Below are 20,209 nucleotides of genomic sequence, written 5' to 3'. Positions count from 1 at the left end.
TTTGCCTCTTTCCTGTTCTCAAACACAAGCTTTGAGAATGGGAAGAGTGCGCCTTTGGTCGCATTTTTTTTTTAAAGCATGCACCCAATTATGTACTCGCCCTTCGCCCAAATTGACTGAAACAATGAAAATTTGTATTTTTTGAATAGGAGAGCTTTGCCCGAAAAATGCACCCCCACTCGTGTGCACGTTCGGAGGCAAGTTCGGAAGCTTTGCAAGCGGAAACGAAACCCTTGTACATCCCCCGGTCTCCCCTTGCTCACCACGTTGCTATAAGGGATGGGGGCCGGTCTCCATCGGCGCCCAGGTTGCCGGCTCTGGTTCTCATACACTTCATCCATCACTTCGGTGTGGTTTGTCTCTTTGTCCAGCAGAAGCCTGGTCAGAAGCACAAGGGGCAAGATCCGGCGCTTTTGGCGAAGCACAGGACCCAGAATACACCGCTACTCACTCCCGGGCTTCCATGGGGAGTGAGAAGAATTGGATTTAGTTTCCTTTGGATGAGTGAAGCCCCGAAGACTTCTGGCATTTCTGAAATCTTCATTTTATTTAGGAACATAGGAAGTGGGCTGAGATTCGTCCATCTAAACTTTGTCCTCTGGTTGGCAGCAGCCCCATAGGATCTCAGGCAGAAAACGCTCCGTTCTACCACCTACTCACTACCTGCTTCTTATTTATTTATTTATTTATTTATTACATTTCTATACTGCCCAATAGCTGGAGCTCTCTGGGCGGTTCACAAAAATTAAAAACATTCAAAGTATGAAACAACAGTATAAAACCATAATATAAAATACAATATAAAAGGCTCAACCAGATAAAAACAGCAGCAATGCAAAATTACAAATTTAAAACACCACGTTAAAATTTATTTATAGACTGTTAAAATGCTGGGAGAATAAAAAGGCCTTCACCTGGCGTCTAAAAGCATATAATGTAGGTGCCAGGTGAACCTCCTTAGGGAGCTCATTCCACAGCCGGGCCCTCACTTCCTTTGGCAGGGGCTTGCAGAGAACGACCCCTGAGGATGACCTTGGGATCCGGGCAGGTACATACGGGAGGAGGCGTTCCTTCAGATAGCCTTTTCAACAGGATCTGGTAGAGGCAGGACCTGGGGCCTCCTGCAAAGGCTCTACTGCTGAGCGATGGTCACTCTCTGATAAAGGTCCCTTGTTCCCCTGATGAAGGGGCTTTTCTGAGAATTGACTTGAACCCCAGACCCTCTAGCCCAGCCAGCAGGGACATCTACAAATACACCGCTCAAAGACATTTGATATTGGACTATATAGACATGAAATAAAAATAATAACTTTTGTGTGATGGTGAGCTGAACCAATCAGACGTTGCCTTTGGATGGACACAGACAATGAGGGCACAAGAATGGTGAAGGGGTGTGTCTTGATGCCACTCCTGTGCCTTCACTGGCCATGTCCCGCCAAAGGTCGTGCCTGAGTAGCAGCGAGATGAACTGGCCGGCTGCTGCAATGCTTCCTCTTGCAGCTGCTGTGCCCAGCTGCATGTCAGGGGGTCATTTGCGGGCCCTCCTGGACTGAGAGGCCCCAGTCCTGTGCCCCCATGGCCTGACCCTCGCTCAAGGGGAGGGTCACTTTCTCTCACCTTCTTTGGGGCTCCACAGCCCACTCACCATCCCATTTCCACCCCACAGGCAGCTGGAACTTGTCTTTGGGAAGGCTGATCTGCCCGGTCACATCCGAAAAGTTGGGGTGCGGCATCAGGTCCCTGATCCCCCAAATCCCATGAGTCTTCCTTTGGTTCTCGTACTGAAAGCATCAGAATGAAAACCATCGATAGGTCAGGATTGTTCTGATTTATTGCATCTTCATCCCATCCTCCCTCCAAGGAACTCAAGAGTGGTATACAAGGTGCATCCCTCTCTGCTATTTTATCCCTGCCACAATCCTGCAAGGTAGGTTAAGTCGAGAGACAGTGATTGGTCCAAGTTCAGTCAGACCCTGTTCAAACAACACGCTAAGCCATGGTGGTTAATTTTATTTATTTATTTATTATTTATTAATTACATTTCTATACCACCCAAAAGCCGGAGCTCTCTGGGCAGTTCACAAAAGTTAAAAACATTCAAAGTATAAAACAACAGTATAAAACCATAATATAAAATACAATATAAAAGCTCAACCAGATAAAAACAGCAGCAATTAAGCATTTTGAGCTGAACATTATGGCTTTGCTTGTCATGTAAACCATGACTTAGTGCGTCGTGTGAACCATTCCTAACCATGGTGACTACATTAGCAGGGTTGAAAGACGCTCACTAAACATTTGCTGCAAAAAGATTAGTGGCCTAACCATGGCTTAGCATGTTGTCTGAACCAGCCCACAGTAAGCTTCATGGCTGAGCAGGGATTTGCACTCACGTCTTCCGTTCAAGCCAATTCAAACTGGACCCTTCCCACTAAGCTTAGCTGCCTGGCTTGCCTCACCGTCTCAGCTATGATGAGGATCCTCCCTTCACAACACTGCATGAACTCTGCACTGTCAGCTATCATTCCAAGCCACAACCGGACCCGGAGCAGGGCAGGAATAGGGTTGTGTATCCCTTTGGTTTGTGCACCCTGTGGGAGAAACAGCAGGAGAGTTACGACACACAGGCCTTGTTCAGACAACACTCTAAACCATGGTGGTTAATGGGTTTGAGCTAAACATTATAGCGTAGCATGTTGTGTGAACCATTCTTAACCATGGTGGCTACATAACTACGGTTTAAACACACTCACTAACCATTTACTGCAAAAGGGTTAGCGGCCTAAGCATGGCTTAGCATGTTGTCTGAACAGGGCTGCTTTCTTTCCACTGCAGGTGAGCTGCGAATAGCTTCAGCTGGAGACTGTGCAAAGCAGAGACACAGGCTTCCGTTGTTTTAAAAAAGCCCAGGATGTTTCTAGTCTGTGTTGCTGTCGATAGATTAGAAATACCCAGGCAAGTATTTCTTAAATACCATAGGGAGAACTTTGAATGCTGGATCAAACTGGCATGTCCCTCTCAAGAAGCCAGTTACAATTTTTTTGTGAGTCCCAAGACTTAGAGCTTTTCTGCATGAGTGATTTATTGCACGCTTGTGATCGGCCACTCACAGAAGTTTGCAGGTCCTTTATATGATGCTGTCAACCTACAGGATGTCTCCCGCACTTTCCCCTGGTAATCTCGCTTTTTAAAAAAGAAATAATGCAGTATTGTCCCCAATATGTAAAGCTGGCATAGTGCTCTAATTCTGCCACTAGATGGCGATGTTTCATTGAACATAATAGCATTGCAGAGAGGGGAAGTTTTCAATTCAAAATCATGTGGTTGCCGTCCAAAGGAGCCAGTCAAAAATGAGGAAAGACTCCAGAAGAAGAAACCCCAGGAAGGCTGTTTTTTTCTTTTTTCTTTTAACGTAGAGATACCCTAACAAGGGCTATGTTTTTACCTGCAGGAAGATGGTCTGGGTTTTGCCACACTGCCTGCCTGTGGCATGGGGACCAGCTTTGGAGAACATGATTGTATGAGACTTCACCCGTGCGTAGGCCACCCGCTGCTCATCACACAGCATCCAGATCATGACATCTGGCATGCTTATCTGAGTCTACAGGAAGCAGAAGGACAGAAAACCTGCGCTCACTTATGGGCATCACGTTTGCACTTAATTATTCATTTAAAACATTTATACCTTACCTTTCTTATGGAAAGTTTAAGGCATCTGAGCAAGTGTACACAAAACTCTATTCCCCCTGCCCCGAACATGGCCTCCTTCTTCAAGTATCCCCATTCTGAGGCTTGGAGGGTGGCACCAAGAGAGAGGACTTTTCTGGTGGTGCCCCCCCCCCCCAACTCTGGAACACTCTTCTATGGGAAGCTCACCTGGGGCCCACACTGCTATCTTTTCGGCACCAGGCTAAGATTTTCCTGTTCTCTCAGGCCTTTTAAATCTTTTAAAATATTTTTAAACCTTTTAGTATTTTTGCGTTTTATCATTATTTTAGTCCCTGGTCATTGGTTTTACCTGTTATACCTGATTTTGCCTTTTATGCTGTGTTGACATGTTCATTCGTTTTATACTGTTGATTTTGTTGTGATTATTACTGTTGTTGTTCTATCGTAAAACACCCAGAGAAATGTACTTTATGAGGCGTTTGGTAAATTTGATGAAGTAACAAGGATGAAACCATAAAGCAACAATTTAAAACAAGCCATGCAATGAAGCACATGAACAGCAGCTGGAGAGCAATCCTATGGTCCGGGGGAGAGGGTCCTGGGGACCATAGGATAGGTTGGAATCCCCCTCCCAAGGCTGTTGACACGCCTATGAATGGCCTCAGGAGAGGAAATCTGAGATCCCATCCCTTCCCGTGCCCCCTCACAGATGCCCCCCAAAAGGGGGTGGGACAGCAGGCCGGGAGAGGAGAGACCAGGAAGCAAATGATCCTGTAATGTCTCCTCTTTTTTGGCAGCAGTACGCGGCCACCAGGGCCGATGCCAGACTATTTTGTACCCTAGGCAAGGTGAGCTACTTGCACCCTCCCCCCCACAATGCCAACTTTGATTCAGCTGTCCAAGAAGAGTTCTTGGACAGCTATTGAACTATTATAGTTTCCTTTTTATTCAGTGATGGGAGTGGGAGCTGGTGGTTAAAGCACCAGCTCCAGGCTCAGCCAGGAAGCTCCCTGGATGGCCTTCGGCTGAGCCAGCCCTCAAGCCTAGCTTCCCTCACAGGGTTGTTGTGAGGATAAAAGGTGTGTGTGTGTGTGGGGGGCATATTTGCTGCCTTGAAGGAAAGGAAGACTTGAAAGCACCTCCTTCCCACTGTCCCCTCAAGGGATAGCAGAACAGACTGTGCCAAAAAAAAGCAAAGTATCTCCAGCTCGCTCGCAGGCTGGCGGGCCCGGCTTCCCCGTCTCTCTGCAAGGGCGGTGTGGAGAACACCAGCCCAGGAAGGGGCTTGGACAGCACCCAGGAGCAAGCCTTGGCTCATGGCAAAGGCGCCCCCTTTGATCTGCCCCAGGCCAAGCGCCGGCCGGCTGACCCACCGCCCATGCCGCCCTCCGCCTGGCCCACGGGAAAACTCGATGCGGGCTCAGCCCGACAGCCTTCCGGGGTCCCAACCGGCCGAGGGAAGGTGAGCAAAGGCTCCGGGGAGCCCATCTCGACCCCCCCCCACACACTCCAGAGGAGGCGATGCTTCGGTGGTGGGACGGGGTGGGCGACCGGACCTCCCTGCAGGGCGAGCCTGATGCCTTGCGCAAAGCCGGCAGCGCCTCTCCTTCGACGGGGCGAGGCCAAGCGCTAGGGAGAGGCGCCCGTTGCCACCGCCGCTGCCAGGAAGCGCTCCTTGCCCCACTTCGCCCTGGCCGAGCCAGGGCTCCTGTGCAGGGCGCAGGAGAGATCTCTGGGGCCCGAGTGGACGCTGCCACCCAGGTGTGGCCAGCCCCGCCGAGAAAGTCTCACCATCCGCCTGTCGAGGGTCCTGAGCATCCCTCCTGAAGGCCTGCCTGGGCCGCTGCTTCCTGGCTGCTGCTCTTCGTGCCAATTCAGCCAGCCAGAACGCTGCCCCTAAGGGCTGGCACCCGAGGCAGCCGCCTGACCTGCCTACTCGTAGCGCCGGCCCTGGCAGCCACCCTTTTAAAGCATGCTGGGGTGAGGAGTGTGTGTGTGTGTGTGCGCGTGCACCTCCTTAGTGACTAAGGTGATCCTGTTCAGCCAGTTCTCGGCTTTTGCAGTCATCTTCTGCAGCGGGGTCTTCCAACTTGTCTTCTCTGCATCCTTGCTGATTTGATGGAGGAGCTGCGTGCGTAGTTTCCTCATCTGCTGATCCAGAAGGGTGGCCGGCATCTTGACTTCCAAGACAGGAAGAGGCTTCCTGAGTATGGAGCATGTAGGAAACAGTCAGTGCAGAACTGAATGGGGATGGGGATATAGAACAACAGACACTCCCTGGAGTACAGTCACTCCATGCCAGCTGCAGGTTTTGGGGGGTCCTGGTACGAGATGCCTTCGTTGGGGGTCTCCTCCTTGAGTGGGCCCATAGAGGCTCAGAGGGAGAAGGAGACTGAAGCAGAAGCAGTGCTCCTTTGCTTCACTTCTGTCTCTGCTCGGGTCTTCAGAGGCAGAAGGAAAGCGGGGTTTAGGGCCTGGAGGAGCTGGCACAGGGCCCCCTGCTGAGGAATAGGCCCTGTCGGGTGCCCAATAATGCCAACCCTCACCATCAGTCCTGCAGAGAAGGCTGTCATCTGGGCAAAGACCCATAGGGGGGAAAAAACCAGTAGCTCACATTTCTTAGAGCACAATCCTAACTTGATATTTGGCAGCCTCTGAAGTTGGGAGGCTGCCGAGTACCCTAATTGGGAGGCTGCCGGCTGGGGCACGGAGGTAATCCTTACCTCTGTGCTTTGGCCGCCTTGCATTTTTGCTAGATGGGTGATTTTGCCCATCTAGGCGCAGCACTTTGGAGCGGGAGGGAAGGAGGCTGGGGGCGAGCATAGGAAGCTGTATTAGGCAGCCTCCCCGGTCTCCTCCCCTCCCTGCCCCCAGGACCTCCCCCTTTTCTCCATCTCTGCACTCAGGTTTCCGAGGGTGGAGAGGTAGCCCTGCGTGGTCTGCTCTGCACCAGCTAGGAGGGGGAGGGGGTGGGTGGGGGCACGGTTTACTGGCTCCGAGGTCACCAGTAAACCTCAGAGCCAGTAAACCAAGAAATCCTATGTCCCCCACAGACACTCCTTTAGAAGACATTAAATAAAACGGGAGTGTTCAGGAAATTGCTTCCTTCCAGAATAAAAAGCACCCGTGATTTGGCTTTGCTGGTTTTATTGTGTTCTCTGTTCTGAGCCACCTTGCAGCTCTCGTTTGATAGAAAGGCATGATAAATACAGGTTTCAAACAAACTAATCAAAATAAGCTTATGCTGATGACTGATAGGCACTCTGCACATGCTCTCATTTCACGTCTGAAAGGAATGAACTTTAGGAATGAAAACAGGATTGTTGTGAGGATCAAGGGGTGTGTGTGTGTGTGTGTGTATGCTGCAATGGCTTCCTTAGAAGAAGGATGAATGACAAATATAAATAGAGATGGTCTGGTACCAAGTCTGGGGAACTCAGGATCACTAGAAAAAATCATAACATAAGATAAGAAGAACTATGCTAAATCAGACGAAAAACTTAGCTAGTTCAGCATTCTGTCCCCACAGTGGCCAACCAGACATCTGTGGGAAGCCGACAAGCAGCACATGACCGCAAGAGCACCCTCTTGCTTGGGGGGTTGCCCAGCAACTGATATTGAGAGCCACACTGCCTCTGATATTTGAGGCAACACACAGCCATCATCACTACTGGCCACTGAAATCCTCCATGAATTTGTCTAATCCCATTTTACAGCCTTCCACATGGGGGTCATCCCTATATCTTGTGGTAGCAAATCCCATATTTTTTACTATGTGCTGAGTGGGAAAGTATTTTCAATTATCTGTCCAGAATCTCCCAATGTTCAACTTCGTGGGATGACTCCGGATCCTAACTCTGAAGGTTTGGGGCCAACTGAGGTGAGGTAATTATGTCAGGCCTCAGAGGCCTGGAGTTTGCTGTTGGGAGGGGTATCCCCGAGAGGAGTAGTTTCATAGAATCATAGAATAGCAGAGTTGGAAGGGGCCGACAAGGCCATCGAGTCCAACCCCCTGCTCAATGCAGGAATCCACCCTAAAGCATCCCTGACAGAGGGCTGTCTAGCTGCCTCTTGAAGGCCTCTAGGGTGGGAGAGCGCCCAATTCCATTGTCGTACTGCTCTAACAGTCAGGACTTCCTGACTGTTAGAGCAGTTTGACTCTGCTGCTCTCTTCATTCCCTGGCTAAGTTTAATTTCTCCAGTTAATTTCTCAAAGTGGGAACTTTCTGTTTTTGGGGAAGAGGGTATAAAAGCATGAGACAAGCCAGGGACGTGGAAGGAACAGAAAGAAGCAGCTTAGGGTAAAAGAACCTGTTTTTTGCAACTCTTATTTTCTTTTAATGCCTTTTGCATCACTTAGCTCTATTGACTAAATACCTTTAGTTGTCATTTGCTCATTGTACTTTACTAGTAAACTATCGTGTTAAGCCACAAGTGTCTGGAATGTTACTCATCCCACATCTTCGGTTTGTAAGGAGGCAGAGATCCTTAAAGAGTTGCTCAGGGAGTCCAGGCCATAGAAAGAATACCGACAACAGTGTGAGAGAGGGAGAAAAACGTCTGCCTATCCCTATCCACTTCCTCAACGCCATACGTAATTTTGTACACCTCTATCATCTCTCTCCATAGTCGCCTTTTTCCTAAACTAAGCAGTGAATTCTTAGTTTCCAAGATGTCAATGTGGGGCTTGCTGTTTGCTTTTGGGGGCATTGATGCCGCTTTAAAAATGACCCCTGTCTCTCTGGGGAAAACTGATCTTAGAATCATAGAATCATAGAATAGCAGAATTGGAAGGGGCCTACAAGGCCATCGAGTCCAACCTCCTGCTCAATGCAGGAATCCACCCTAAAGCATCCCTGACAGGTGGTTGTCCAGCTGCCTCTTGAAGGCCTCTAGTGTGGGAGAGGCCACAACCTCCCTAGGTAGCTGATTCCACCGTCGCACTGCTCTAACAGTCAGGAAGTTTTTCCTGATGTCCTGCTGGAATCTGGCTACCTGTAACTTGAGACCGTTATTCCGTGTCCTGCCCTCTGGGAGGATCAAGAAGAGATCCTGGCCCTCCTCCGTGTGACAACCTTTCAAGTGTTTGAAGAGTGCTATCCTGTCTCCCCTCAATCTTCTCTTCTCCAGGCTAAACATGCCCAGTTCTTTCAGTCTCTCTTCATGGGACTTTGTTTCCAGACCCCTGATCATTCTGGGGTCTGGAAACAAAGACTGCTCCTTCAAGGGAGGAAACAAATCCGCTTCTGCCTAGGTATGATCTCCCCACAGACATCCTTCCCATTTCTCACCTGCAATCTTCCACCAGTTCTTTCTGAAGCTTCTTCCAAACAACACCCACAGATGGGTCACTGGGAATGCTGATGGATTTAAGAGTATCCAGGTTCTTCTTCTGTTAAGGAAGGAAGCCTATGTCTGTGGCTGGACAGCCCATAAGGCAAACCAATGGTGCTCTACAGTCATTTTTGGCCACGTTACTTCTTGCAAGGAGGAGGCACGGCTGGTGAGGCCCCAAAAGTGAGAAAATGCTGGGATGCTCCAGAGCATGGACTCACTGCTTTGTTAGGTCAGAAGTAGGGATGTTAGAGGAATCTGAATTGGGGGTGGAGCTCAGGGAGTTTTCACCAGCTTAGACCCCTGGATGCCAGCTCACTAATCCCTGAGCTGACTCGAACTGGTGTGTGATGAGTTGGGCAAGCTTGCGGTTTTCTGCCTTTGTGTGTGTGTGTGAAATCATGAATGGGAATATTTACGGAAATCACAAATAACACAATTTGTGCAAAAGTGCAGGTGTAAACGGTCCTTTATTCCTGCAATTTTGCACCAATTGTGCTATTTGTGGCCACAAGTTTACGCAAACCATGATTTTTGAAAATATTCCCACCTGTGATTTTGTGCAAAATCGCAGCCCGTGGATAAAAAAAATACATCGTGAGCTCTTGCTGAGTATGCACAGACTGTCTGCCGGCTCAGCCCGTGCGTCTGCCTGGGTCAGGCAACCAGTGGGAGTCCAGTAAGCAGAGCGCCAACTGGACATGGAGGAGTTCGCCCAACCTTAGTCTGAAGCAGCCTGTGGGACCTCTGATCTGGCTGTGCCCATCCCAAGTGAGAAAGCGTCCAGAGTGCTACAAAAGGGATCCATAGCAGCAGTAGCCATTGCTGCAAATTAAGTGGGGCCATGGTGGCAGCAGTGACAGGTATGGGGACATACTCTGCCACCCCTCCCAATCTTCCACCTGAGCCATGTGGCTCATGAAAGAGACGGCCCTAACGTTGGGGATGGGCACTTCCATTAGGCCCCTCTTGTGAACTTACTCTGATGGAGACAGAGTGGATCAGAAGAGAACATGGGACCTACATCTCTATCAGGTGGTTTGTTCCCTTACACAGCCAGCTTCTGGACTTACCAGCCTAATTTGAATCAATTGCAAGATGTTCAGAGAGGTAATTCGATAGCTGGTATTCTCCCAGAATGAAGCGATAGCCATCATGGGTTTTGTGTCATACCACGGCAGGTAGTAGTAGTAGTTTCCTGGAACAGAATAGCCTGGCTTTTCATGGGGTCCATTATGGGGCCTTGTCCCTCAAGGAACACATAAAATGGCTTCAGACCATTGTTCCATCTAGCCCAGTCCCCAAGGATGTAGGCAAAGATCTTTCCACCTCTGCTGCTTGAGAACTAGTGTGGCGTAGTGGTTAGAGTGTTGAAGTTAGACCAGGGTTCGAATTCCTGCTCAGTGAAAAAGCTTATTAGGTGAACTTGGTCCAGGCCCTCTCAACCTCTGACTTACTTCACAAAGTTGCTATGAGGATAAAGAGGGGGAAAGGAAAGAGAGACCATGAGCAACTTGAAGGTCAGGTGGGATAACAATGGCAATCCAGAGATGTGAGAGGTACTTGGAGACACAGGATCTTCTACATACAAAGTATGTGCTCTATTACTGAGCCACAACTCTGCTCCATCTCCAAATAGCACATCCCTTCTCAGGACTCCCTCTCCCACAAAACCCCTCCTCTCCAACCCAGCAACCTTGCTGCCCTTCATTCCTTACCATCAAACACGGCATGGCTGTACTGAGTGGTCGAGGCCAAAGGTTTGCAAGTCCCGTCAAATTTGTTGCCATAGTTCCCAATGCTGACCTCAAACTGGATCCGTTCCTTGATATCGTCCAACATGGTGGCTGAGTAAAGGACGGCGCACAGCCCATACCGATTCTGGGGCAAATAGTACTGTCGAAACAAGAACCGGGATAAGCTTTGAGAGGGAGGCGTTGGTTGGCCAACACCTACCACATATTTAGACCTCCCCCTGCCCCCCCCCCAAAAACCCCATAAAGAGTCTTGCTGGATCAGACCAAAGTTCCATCTAATCCAGCATTCTCTTCACAGTGGCCAACCAGCTGTCCATGGGAAACGCACAAGCAGGGGGTTGGACTCGATGGCCTTGTAGGCCCCTTCCAACTCTGCTATTCTATGATTCTATGATTCTATGAGGACATGAGCACAATAGCACTTGTGTTCCCCAGTAACTGACATACAGAGGTAGCATATAGCCATCCTGACTAGTAGACATTGATAGCCTTCTCTTCCATCAAATAATGTAGCACCTTAAAGACTAAGAGAGTTATTAAGGCACCCAGAAAGGTAGGCCCAAGTGCTGATGCCACTGCCTCCATCAATTGCTGCTCTACGGGTGGTAATTTGAGCGCTCCCTGGACTTCACCTTCAGCCCTAATTACACCACTGACTGAGATATCCTGGTCTCAGACTGTTATGGTCCCAAAAACAAGCTGGCAATCACAGTGAAGCTGGAACAACACTGGGAGAGTATGGTCGAATGGTCTCACTCCAGACGAGTTCCCACGTAGTTCCAACATAGTCCCACACTGAAGACTTGACAAGCATCTAAATTAGGCTGGCCACCGTATGGAAAGGATTGTATGAAAAAGCGAATTTCAGCAGGTATCCTTTGTATGCATGCAGCACCTGGTGAAATTCCCTCTTCATCACAATAGTTAAAGCTGCAAGAGCTATACTAGAGTGACCAGAATCAAAAGAGGGCACTGCTCCTGCAGCTTTAACTGCTGCAGGACAATACTGGGTGTCTTTCATTTCCTGGTTACCTCAATCTTTTTAATCCGTTCTACAGGAATGTCATCTATTTTCTGAGTGGGGATGGCCTCCATGCTGATCTTCAGCTCGACAAGAACTCTTCCACGGTAAGCTATCCCTTCCTCCTAGAAAACACATGGAGCAAAAGGGTCAACGAAAGAAAGCTCAGAATTGCTCAATCTAAGAGGCAAAAGAATATTGAGGAGTAGAAAAGAAAGAGCACAGGGAAGCTTCCCCCAGCCTCTTTAGTTTCGTCAAAAATTGTACCCGTTAGTGACCGTGTGCAAATTCTCAGTCTTGGCAAAGTGACCCATGAAACACGAAGAATCAACGCATCCCCACAAGATGCGTTGATTCAATGAAAGCAGAACATCTAGAAATCACAAAGAGCAGAATGCCGTGGCGGTGTGCATGTGTGGTGTGCAATCTGGAGGGTGCAATGCAATCCCGAGAATATAATCCTTCAATTAAAAACAAAGGCCTTTGCTAGACCTACAGGATATCCCAGGATGGAGGAGAGGTGATCTCGTGTTGTCAATAACACGAGATCCCACCCTCGTTTACATGTAACGCGTGGCGACTCAAGTAGAGAGCTGTCGCGCCCGCCATTTTTTTTACTTTTAAAAGGGACATGATAGCACTCCTCAAATACTTAAAAGGTTGCCACACAGAGGAGGGCCAGGATCTCTTCTTGATCCTCCCAGAGTGCAGGACACGGAATAACGGGCTCAAGTGACAGGAAGCCAGATTCCGGCTGGACATCAGGAAAAACCTCCTGACTGTTAGAGCAGTACGACAATGGAATCAGTTACCTAGGGAGGTTATGGGCTCTCCCACACTAGAGGCCTTCAAGAGGCAGCTGGACAACCATCTGTCAGGGATGCTTTAGGGTGGATTCCTGCATTGAGCAGGGGGTTGGACTCCATGGCCTTGTAGGCCCCTTCCAACTCTGCTATTCTATGATTCTATGCTTGTGTGCAAAGGTAAGGTGTTTTGTTTTTTTTAAAAAAAATGATTTCCCCGCTCCCCCACCCTGCCCCCGTTGGGCGCAGCACTCCTGGGGAGCGCTGAGCTTTGTGCGTGGCTCCCGGCTCTGCGCAAGTAATTGCACGGAACTGGGTAAACCCGCAAAGACGGGCCACACGCAAAAACGGGAAAAAGTGGGGTGAAAGGGTCTGCCTATATCTTATGGCCAGGCAGGGTTGATCCCTGCCTGAGCTGGGGATCCCCTGTGCGTCATCTGGACACACAGGGGCGATCCCGAGTATTAGCCGGGGATATAGGCTGGTCTAGCAAAGGCCAAAGAAGCAAAGTTCTGCTCCTCATGATTAATGAGGAAACCCTGAGGCATGAAGGCAGTTTCAGCATCTTCATCTCTGTGTTCTCCCTGCTCTGCATTTTAGCATTGGGGAGGAGGAGGGACAGAGGCTAGGGAGGCTGAAGAATTCCTCATCGTGTGGTATAGTGGCAAAGGTGTTGGACTGGGAGTCAGGAGATCCGGGTTCTAGTCCCCACTCGGCCATGGAAACCCACTGGGTGACTTTAGGCCAGTCACAGACTCTCAGCCCAACCTACCTCACAGGGTTGTTGTTGTGAGGATAACATGGAGAGGAGGAGGAGGAGGTACACTGCCTTCGGTTCATTGGAGGAAAAAAAGGCGGGATACAAATGCAATAATAAAAATAAATAAGATGGAAAGAGGGCATTCAGGAGGGTGGGAAGGGTAGGAGACTGGGGAGGCCAGCTTATAAGAAATTCTACAGATTAAAAAGGCTGGGAAAATAAAGAGGTCCTTCACCTGGTGTTGAAAATACCACAGCATTGACGCCAGGTAAGCCTCTTTGGTGAGGGCATTCTGCAACCGTTCCATGGTCATCAAGACCAGTTTAGGTCTGCATTGCCAATGCCTATCTGGACAATGGTAGGCTGACCATATGGAAAGGAGGACCGGGCTCCTGTGTCTTCAACAGTTGCATAGAAAAGGGAATTTCAGCAGGTGTCATTTATATATATGGGGAACCTGGTGAAATTTCCTCTTCATCACAACAGTTAAAACTGCAGGTGCCCTGCCCTCTTTTAAATCTGGTCACAGTATAGCTGCAGTATTGGAGGAAATTTCACGAGGTGTGACATGCATACAAATGATACCTGCTGAAATTCCCTTTTCCATGCAACTGTTAAAGATACAGGAGCCGGTGATTTAATGTAAGTACAGGGACTCGGTTTCAGGATCCTAGTACTTTAAGTACTTGTCCAGCTGCTGCTCAAAAAGAACTGTCACTCTTATGCCACTCTAAAGGTAGTTGTGTCAATTCTTCGGGGATCTGTCTGCTTCAATTTGTCTCCAACAAACAAACAAACCACACCCAAATAGATAGCCAGAGACAGACTTACGGTCCCAGTGTTGAGTTTCTTAAGAGGATCCACTTGGCTCATAAATTCCTTTGGGCTCCCATAGAGGGTCAGGAAGGCCGGCCCGAAGCATGGCTGGAAGCCTGAGTCACTCTCTGAAACCAAAAGTAGCCTGAGAAGGTGCACCAGCCCGATCATGAGCCATGGCAAGGTGGCCAGTTTGGGGAGCTATGAAAGGCCACACAGTAGACAGACACATCTAACCCACAGGGCAGGTCGACATGCTTTAAGGTGGATCCCTGCATTGAGCAGGGGGTGGGACTTGATGGCCTTATAGGCCCCTTCCAACTCTACCATTCTGTGATTCTATGATCATTAGGCACCTGCCTAGGGGCAAATCCCAACATAGGCACAGTGACAAGAGCCCCTTGGCAGTGTTTCTCCTCATCACCACTGCAGCCTACTCGTACCCTTGCGTCTTGGTCTGGCCCAGATGACGCTGGTGGTAGCAATGACTAGGGTGACCATATGAAAAGGAGGACTGGGGTCCTGTATCTTTAACAGTTGTGATAAAGAGGGAATTTCACCAGGTGCTGCATGCATACAAATGACACCTGCTAAAATTCCTGGTCCTCCTTTCCATATGGTCACCCTAGCAATGATGGAAAAGAGGAGGAGGAGGAACAAGAGCAGCTGGTGACAATGGCAGTGAGGGGACCCACTGAAGCACAATCCTTCAGGAAGTTCTCCTTTGTTAAGTCCTGCTGAAAGGAACAGGGTCTTACACAGAACATGAGAGGGCTTGAACCTGGATGTCAAGCCATCCACCTACTGCTGCCTACTACATAGCGTTAAGATCTCTGGGTCTTCCTCAGAAAGGGCAACGTGGGGCTCATCTATACCAAGCAGGATATTCCACTATAGGGTGACCATATTTTGGAAACCAAAAAGGAGGACAATATGGCCGCCTTTAAGGAGGTGTGGCCACCCCAACATGCCCACCCCAAGGTGGGACCAACTCAACATGTCCGGCCCCCAAGGGGGCGTGGCCTCGGTCAGAAATTAACATTTATTTTTATTTACTGTACAAATTTTAAGACTTTTCTTCCGATGTGCCCTGGAATATGGGGGCGAGAAAAAAAGGGGGGAAGGAGAAAATGGGGGGAAGAAACAGCCAGAAAATGGGAAGGAGAAAAAAAAGGGGGGAAGGAGAAAATGGGGGGAAGAAGCAGCCAGAAAATAGGGGTGAGAAAAAAAAGGGGGAAGGAGAAAATGGGGGGCAATAGAGAAGACTTTTAAGGGAGGCTGTTAGATTGAGAGGAGGCATTTATGGAGGGGGAGACTCCATGACGAGGCCACAGGCAGGGAAAGCTGGAAACACACACCTCCGGCTCCCAAGCGAAGGGGGGAAGAAATAGGATGTCCGCGTTGCTGGCCCACGCCCAGGCCCCAGTCACCTGAGCTGGACAACTGAGCCGCCCCCGGCCCGTGCCTGAAGATGGGGCAGAGGATGGCCGTACTCCTGGTCACCTACCTTCTTGATGCTGCTGGTCATCGTCTGCTGCGCCACGCCGCCCACTGCTGCTGCCTGCTGCTCCCACCACAATGGCTGCTGCTGCAGCACAGCAGCAGGCAGCCAGCCGGGTTTCAGCGCACTCTAAATCTCACGAGATCTCAGCTGAGAAGTCTTGCAAGACTTCCAATTTCCTGGGGAAGAAGGCTGGGCCGATGGGGAAAAAAAGGCCTAACGTAGGGTGACCATATGAAAAAGAGGACAGGGCTCCTGTATCTTTAACAGTTGCATAGAAAAGGGAATTTCTGCAGGTGTCATTTGTATGCATGAAGCACCTGGTGAAATTTCCTCTTCACCACAACAGTTAAAGCTACAGGTGCCCTGCCCTCTTTTAAATCTGGTCACTCTAGTATAGCTCCTGAAGCTTTAACTGTTGTGATGAAGAGGGAATTTCACCAGGTTCTCCATATATACAAATGACACCTGCTGAAATGCCCTTTTCTATGCAACTGTTAAAGATACAGGAGCCCTGTCCTCGTTTTCATATGGTCACCCTAGCCTAATGCAACTGCAGGGCTGGGCGCTCCTGTTTTACCAGTGAGTTGGCGCTCAACTCCGGTTGCTCCGGTTGGCCCTCTTTTCCCTGAAGTGTCTGGACTTCTCCAGTGGGTATGGTCAGGCTATGAAAGCGGTATATAAAAGGTAGGAGCCACACCAAGCAGGATATCGTGGTATGAAAGCGGTATATGGGATGTGTCAATGGGCCTCAACAGTTGTCCGTGCACTTCAATACCGGTATAAAGCAGTAGTGTGGCTCCTGCCTTTTATATACCGCTTTCATAGCTCCTTCCTATCTCTCCTCTCTCATCTCACACTATTGCCCCGCTCGTGCTCTTTGCTCCTCTGATGCCATGTTTCTCGCCTGCCCAAGGGTCTCTACTTCCCTTGCTCGGCTTCGTCTATTTTCTTCTGCTGCCCCTTATGCCTGGAACGCTCTTCCAGAACATTTGAGAACTACAAGTTCAACCGCAGCTTTTAAAGCTCAGCTAAAAACTTTTCTTTTTCCTAAAGCTTTTAAAACTTGATTTTGTTCTGACTTTATACTGTTAGTTTTACCCTACCCAGTGCCTGTTTACCCTACCCTGTGCCTGTTTGGTGCATTCTCTTCCCCTCCTTATTGTTTTATTATGATTTTATTAGAATGTAAGCCTATGCGGCAGGGTCTTGCTATTTACTGTTTTACTCTGTACAGCACCATGTACATTGATGGTGCTATATAAATAAATAAATAATAATAATAATAATAATAATAATAATAATAATAAATAATAATATCCTGCTTGGTGTAGATGTGCCCTAGGCCTACAGGCAATCCCTCCAACCAAACACTCTATTTCAGTTGCTTGCTATCTCTTCAGACCTGGGAATTTGAGTTTATTTGCCTTTGGATCTAAGAGGGACCTGCAAAGCCGCTTGTCACAGTTCTTGCCATTATAATTTCCCACATAAACCATGCGCCTTCTATGGTGGTGGTGGAATTAAAATGGTGGTTGCACCAGCAAATTCAGCCCCGTAAGTCCGGTGTTCGCGTCAGTAGTGTCAGGGGACTGTCCCCTGTTGCTGGATAAGCTTGCTGCTGCTGAAGGGAGAGGCCGGCCTCTACACGGACTTATGGAGGACACTGTGGCCAGGGTCCCCTGAAATGCAGCACCATCCCTGCTTCCACACAGGAGGACTTTCTGGTGGATTGTGCCCCATGTTAGTTAGCAGAAGGGGTTTGCCGTTTGGATTTCCCACCCCAGGCAATAAAATGTCACCAGTTGGCCCTGATGTGCCCATTTGCAGGGCTGGGAGAAGAATCAAATCTTTCTTACTTTCCATTTCAGCCCCTGTGGAAGAGATCTGGGAGAGGCTGATAAATGTGGTCCCCAGAATACTGCCGTCACCATGTTGCTGCCTAGAAAATAAAAAGGGCGCATGGGGTAACTTTGGGGGTGTAATGGAGACTTCCAAGGACTTTGTTTAAAGAAAATCTTCCTGGAAAGAATTTATTTTTTACTCTGGGGACAGGGTGTGGGTGTGAGTGTTGGAGGGCTGGTTAAGAGTAACGTCCTTGAGAACTGAGAAATTATTTTTTTAAATCTTCCGGGCTTTGTTTAAAGAAAATCCCTCTGGAAAATATTTATTTTTACTCTGGGGACAGTGTGTATGTGTGTGAGTTTGTGTGAGTTTAGTTTAGAATAAAGTATTTCAGAACTGAAAAATGATTTTTTTTTAAATCATCTGTTTTCCAAACATGAAAATAGAAGCAGGGATCTACCAAAAAATTAAAATAAAATAAAGATTGGATAATTGTTTGAAATGGAAAACATAAAAGCTCAGTTAGAATACATTTTACTACATTAATAATACAATTTAAAGATATCAGATGACATATTTATACTGAAATGGTGACCCTAACCCTATTTAGGCCCCATTACTTAATGTACCTAGCTATTAATTTATTCATCTCATCTTTGAGGGAAAAGCCCTTTCACCTCCCCCGAATTAGTTCTGTCTGGAAAACAATATGGTCTCCAAATATAATTGTGGCCATGTTTGATTTTGTCGTGGAATTCTTTACGTGGTTAGGGTGGCCATATGAAAAGGAGGACAGGGCTCCTGTATCTTTAACAGTTGTATTGAAAAGGAGATTTCAGCAGGTGTCATTTGTATATATGGGGAACCTGGGGAAATTCCCTCTTCATCACAACAGTTAAAGCTGCAGGTGCCCTGCCCTCTTTTAAATCTGGTCACTCTAGTATAGCTCCTGCAGCTTTAACTGTTGTGAGGAAGAGGGAATTTCACCAGGTTCTCCATATATACAAATGACACCTGCTGAAATGCCCATTTCTATGCAACTGTTAAAGATACAGGAGCCCTGTCCTCCTTTTCATATGGTCACCCTATACATGGTCAAGAGACTGAACACGACTCAGGTAGTGTTCGCTCACCAATTGCTTTATTGCAGCAACACAGAAAACACTACGTTGCAACGGAGTTCTCTAATACAAAGAAAAGAGAACTGCTCACCACCCCAAGGTCTAACACTCATAGATTTCTACAGTTTCCATACGGAATTAGAGCATGCCTTATTGCAGAGATTAATTGTCCAGTCACAAAGCTTATGATGTTTTAAGCATGGCATAACCTATTGCCTGGTTACATGGGAAGTAGCTGACTTACGCATTCTGTATCTCCTTTTGACCCTATCCTCCACATGTCTCAGCCTTAAGAAATAGCTGACCATGCACTTCCCTTTGGCAAAAAGAGAGACCATGCACATTCTACATTCCCCTTTTGCCTTGGCAACACAGAGTGAAAAACAAGCTTTATTGCAAGGCAAACTACTTTTAGTAAATCAACCTTTTTATTGATAAAGGTGAATTTCCACTACAACTTACATTAGATGTGAGCAAACGTCAGGCTTATGGAAGCTACTTTAGGAACATTGAAAGAGTCCTGCTCAATGCAGGAATCTACCTGAAAGCATCCCTGACAGGTGGCTGTCCAGCTGCCTCTTGAAGGCCTCTAGTGTGGGAGAGCCCACGACCTCCCTAGGTCATTGGTCCCATTGTCGTACTGCTCTAACAAGCAGAAAGTTTTCCCTGATGTCCAGCTGGAATCTGGCTTCCCATAACTTGAGTCCATTATTCTGTGTCCTGCACTCTGGGGTGCATTATGTTCCCCCAATGACCAACAAGATGCCATGGGAAGTCCATAACTGGGACATGAGCACAATAGCACCCTCCTTGCTATTAATATGCAGAGGCATGCAACCACTGAACTTGGAAATAGTACACGGCCATCATGACTAGTAGCCATCGATTGCCTTATCCCCCACGTATTTACTTAATCCCCCTTTAAAGCCATCCAAATTGATGTCTATGTCTTGGGGTACTGAATTCCACAGTTCCAACTATGTGCTTCCTTCTGTTGGTTTTGAATCTTCAGAAGAGACTTTGAGAAAATTTATGAGAATGTTCTTTCCTGCCCCTTTCCTAAAAAGAATGATACTCACTTTTGTGGGCGTAATGGTTAGCATTCTTCCCTGCCACTGCTCCCCCCACCCCCAATGCTCTGTGATGATAGTAATTTTGGGGCAGGGTAAGGAATGCTCAATAGCGGCCACATTGCCAGCAGTTAGGCCCCGTTCAGACAACACGCTAAACCCTGCTGCTTAACCACAAAATGGTTAACGGAATTCCATTAACCATTTTGTGGTTAAGCAGCAGGGTTTAGCGTGTTGTCTGAACGGGGCCTTACTGTTGCTGCTTAAGTTTCACCAAAAAGAAAAAGAAAAAGAAAAAAAGAAGAGGAAATGCATCACTAAAACAGAACCACAAAAGGGAACACATGTTTGCATGAAAATTGCAAATACTAATGTAGATGTCTAGATGCAAATTTAGAAATCATTACTATAATTTCAATAGAAATTTACCTCCAGTATCAGAGGCAGTATACCTACTTATACCAATTGCTGGGGAACATGGGCTGGAGGGTGCTGTTGCACTTGTGTCCTGC

At 48.0% G+C, this 20,209-nt stretch overlaps 1 protein-coding gene across 1 annotated transcript in view; it reads right to left on the bottom strand.

Moving 5' to 3' along the window:
- FER1L5 (fer-1 like family member 5) overlaps positions 1-20,209 on the bottom strand; it is a 114,032-nt gene that overhangs the window by 68,211 nt on the left and 25,612 nt on the right. The window contains exons 13-23 of the mRNA XM_063139466.1: positions 17,521-17,603; positions 14,176-14,288; positions 11,793-11,906; positions 10,722-10,899; positions 10,077-10,201; positions 8,961-9,061; positions 5,683-5,872; positions 3,446-3,601; positions 2,460-2,591; positions 1,618-1,781; positions 264-378 (exon numbers count right to left, since the gene is read on the bottom strand). Of these exons, the coding sequence (XP_062995536.1) occupies positions 264-378; positions 1,618-1,781; positions 2,460-2,591; positions 3,446-3,601; positions 5,683-5,872; positions 8,961-9,061; positions 10,077-10,201; positions 10,722-10,899; positions 11,793-11,906; positions 14,176-14,288; positions 17,521-17,603 (1,471 nt within the window). The remainder of the gene's footprint in view (positions 1-263; positions 379-1,617; positions 1,782-2,459; positions 2,592-3,445; positions 3,602-5,682; positions 5,873-8,960; positions 9,062-10,076; positions 10,202-10,721; positions 10,900-11,792; positions 11,907-14,175; positions 14,289-17,520; positions 17,604-20,209) is intronic.

This window comes from Elgaria multicarinata, chromosome 12 (assembly GCF_023053635.1).
Source record: "Elgaria multicarinata webbii isolate HBS135686 ecotype San Diego chromosome 12, rElgMul1.1.pri, whole genome shotgun sequence".
NCBI classification, from domain to species: Eukaryota; Metazoa; Chordata; class Lepidosauria; order Squamata; family Anguidae; genus Elgaria; species Elgaria multicarinata.
This window is presented reverse-complemented; position numbering and strand designations above follow the sequence as displayed.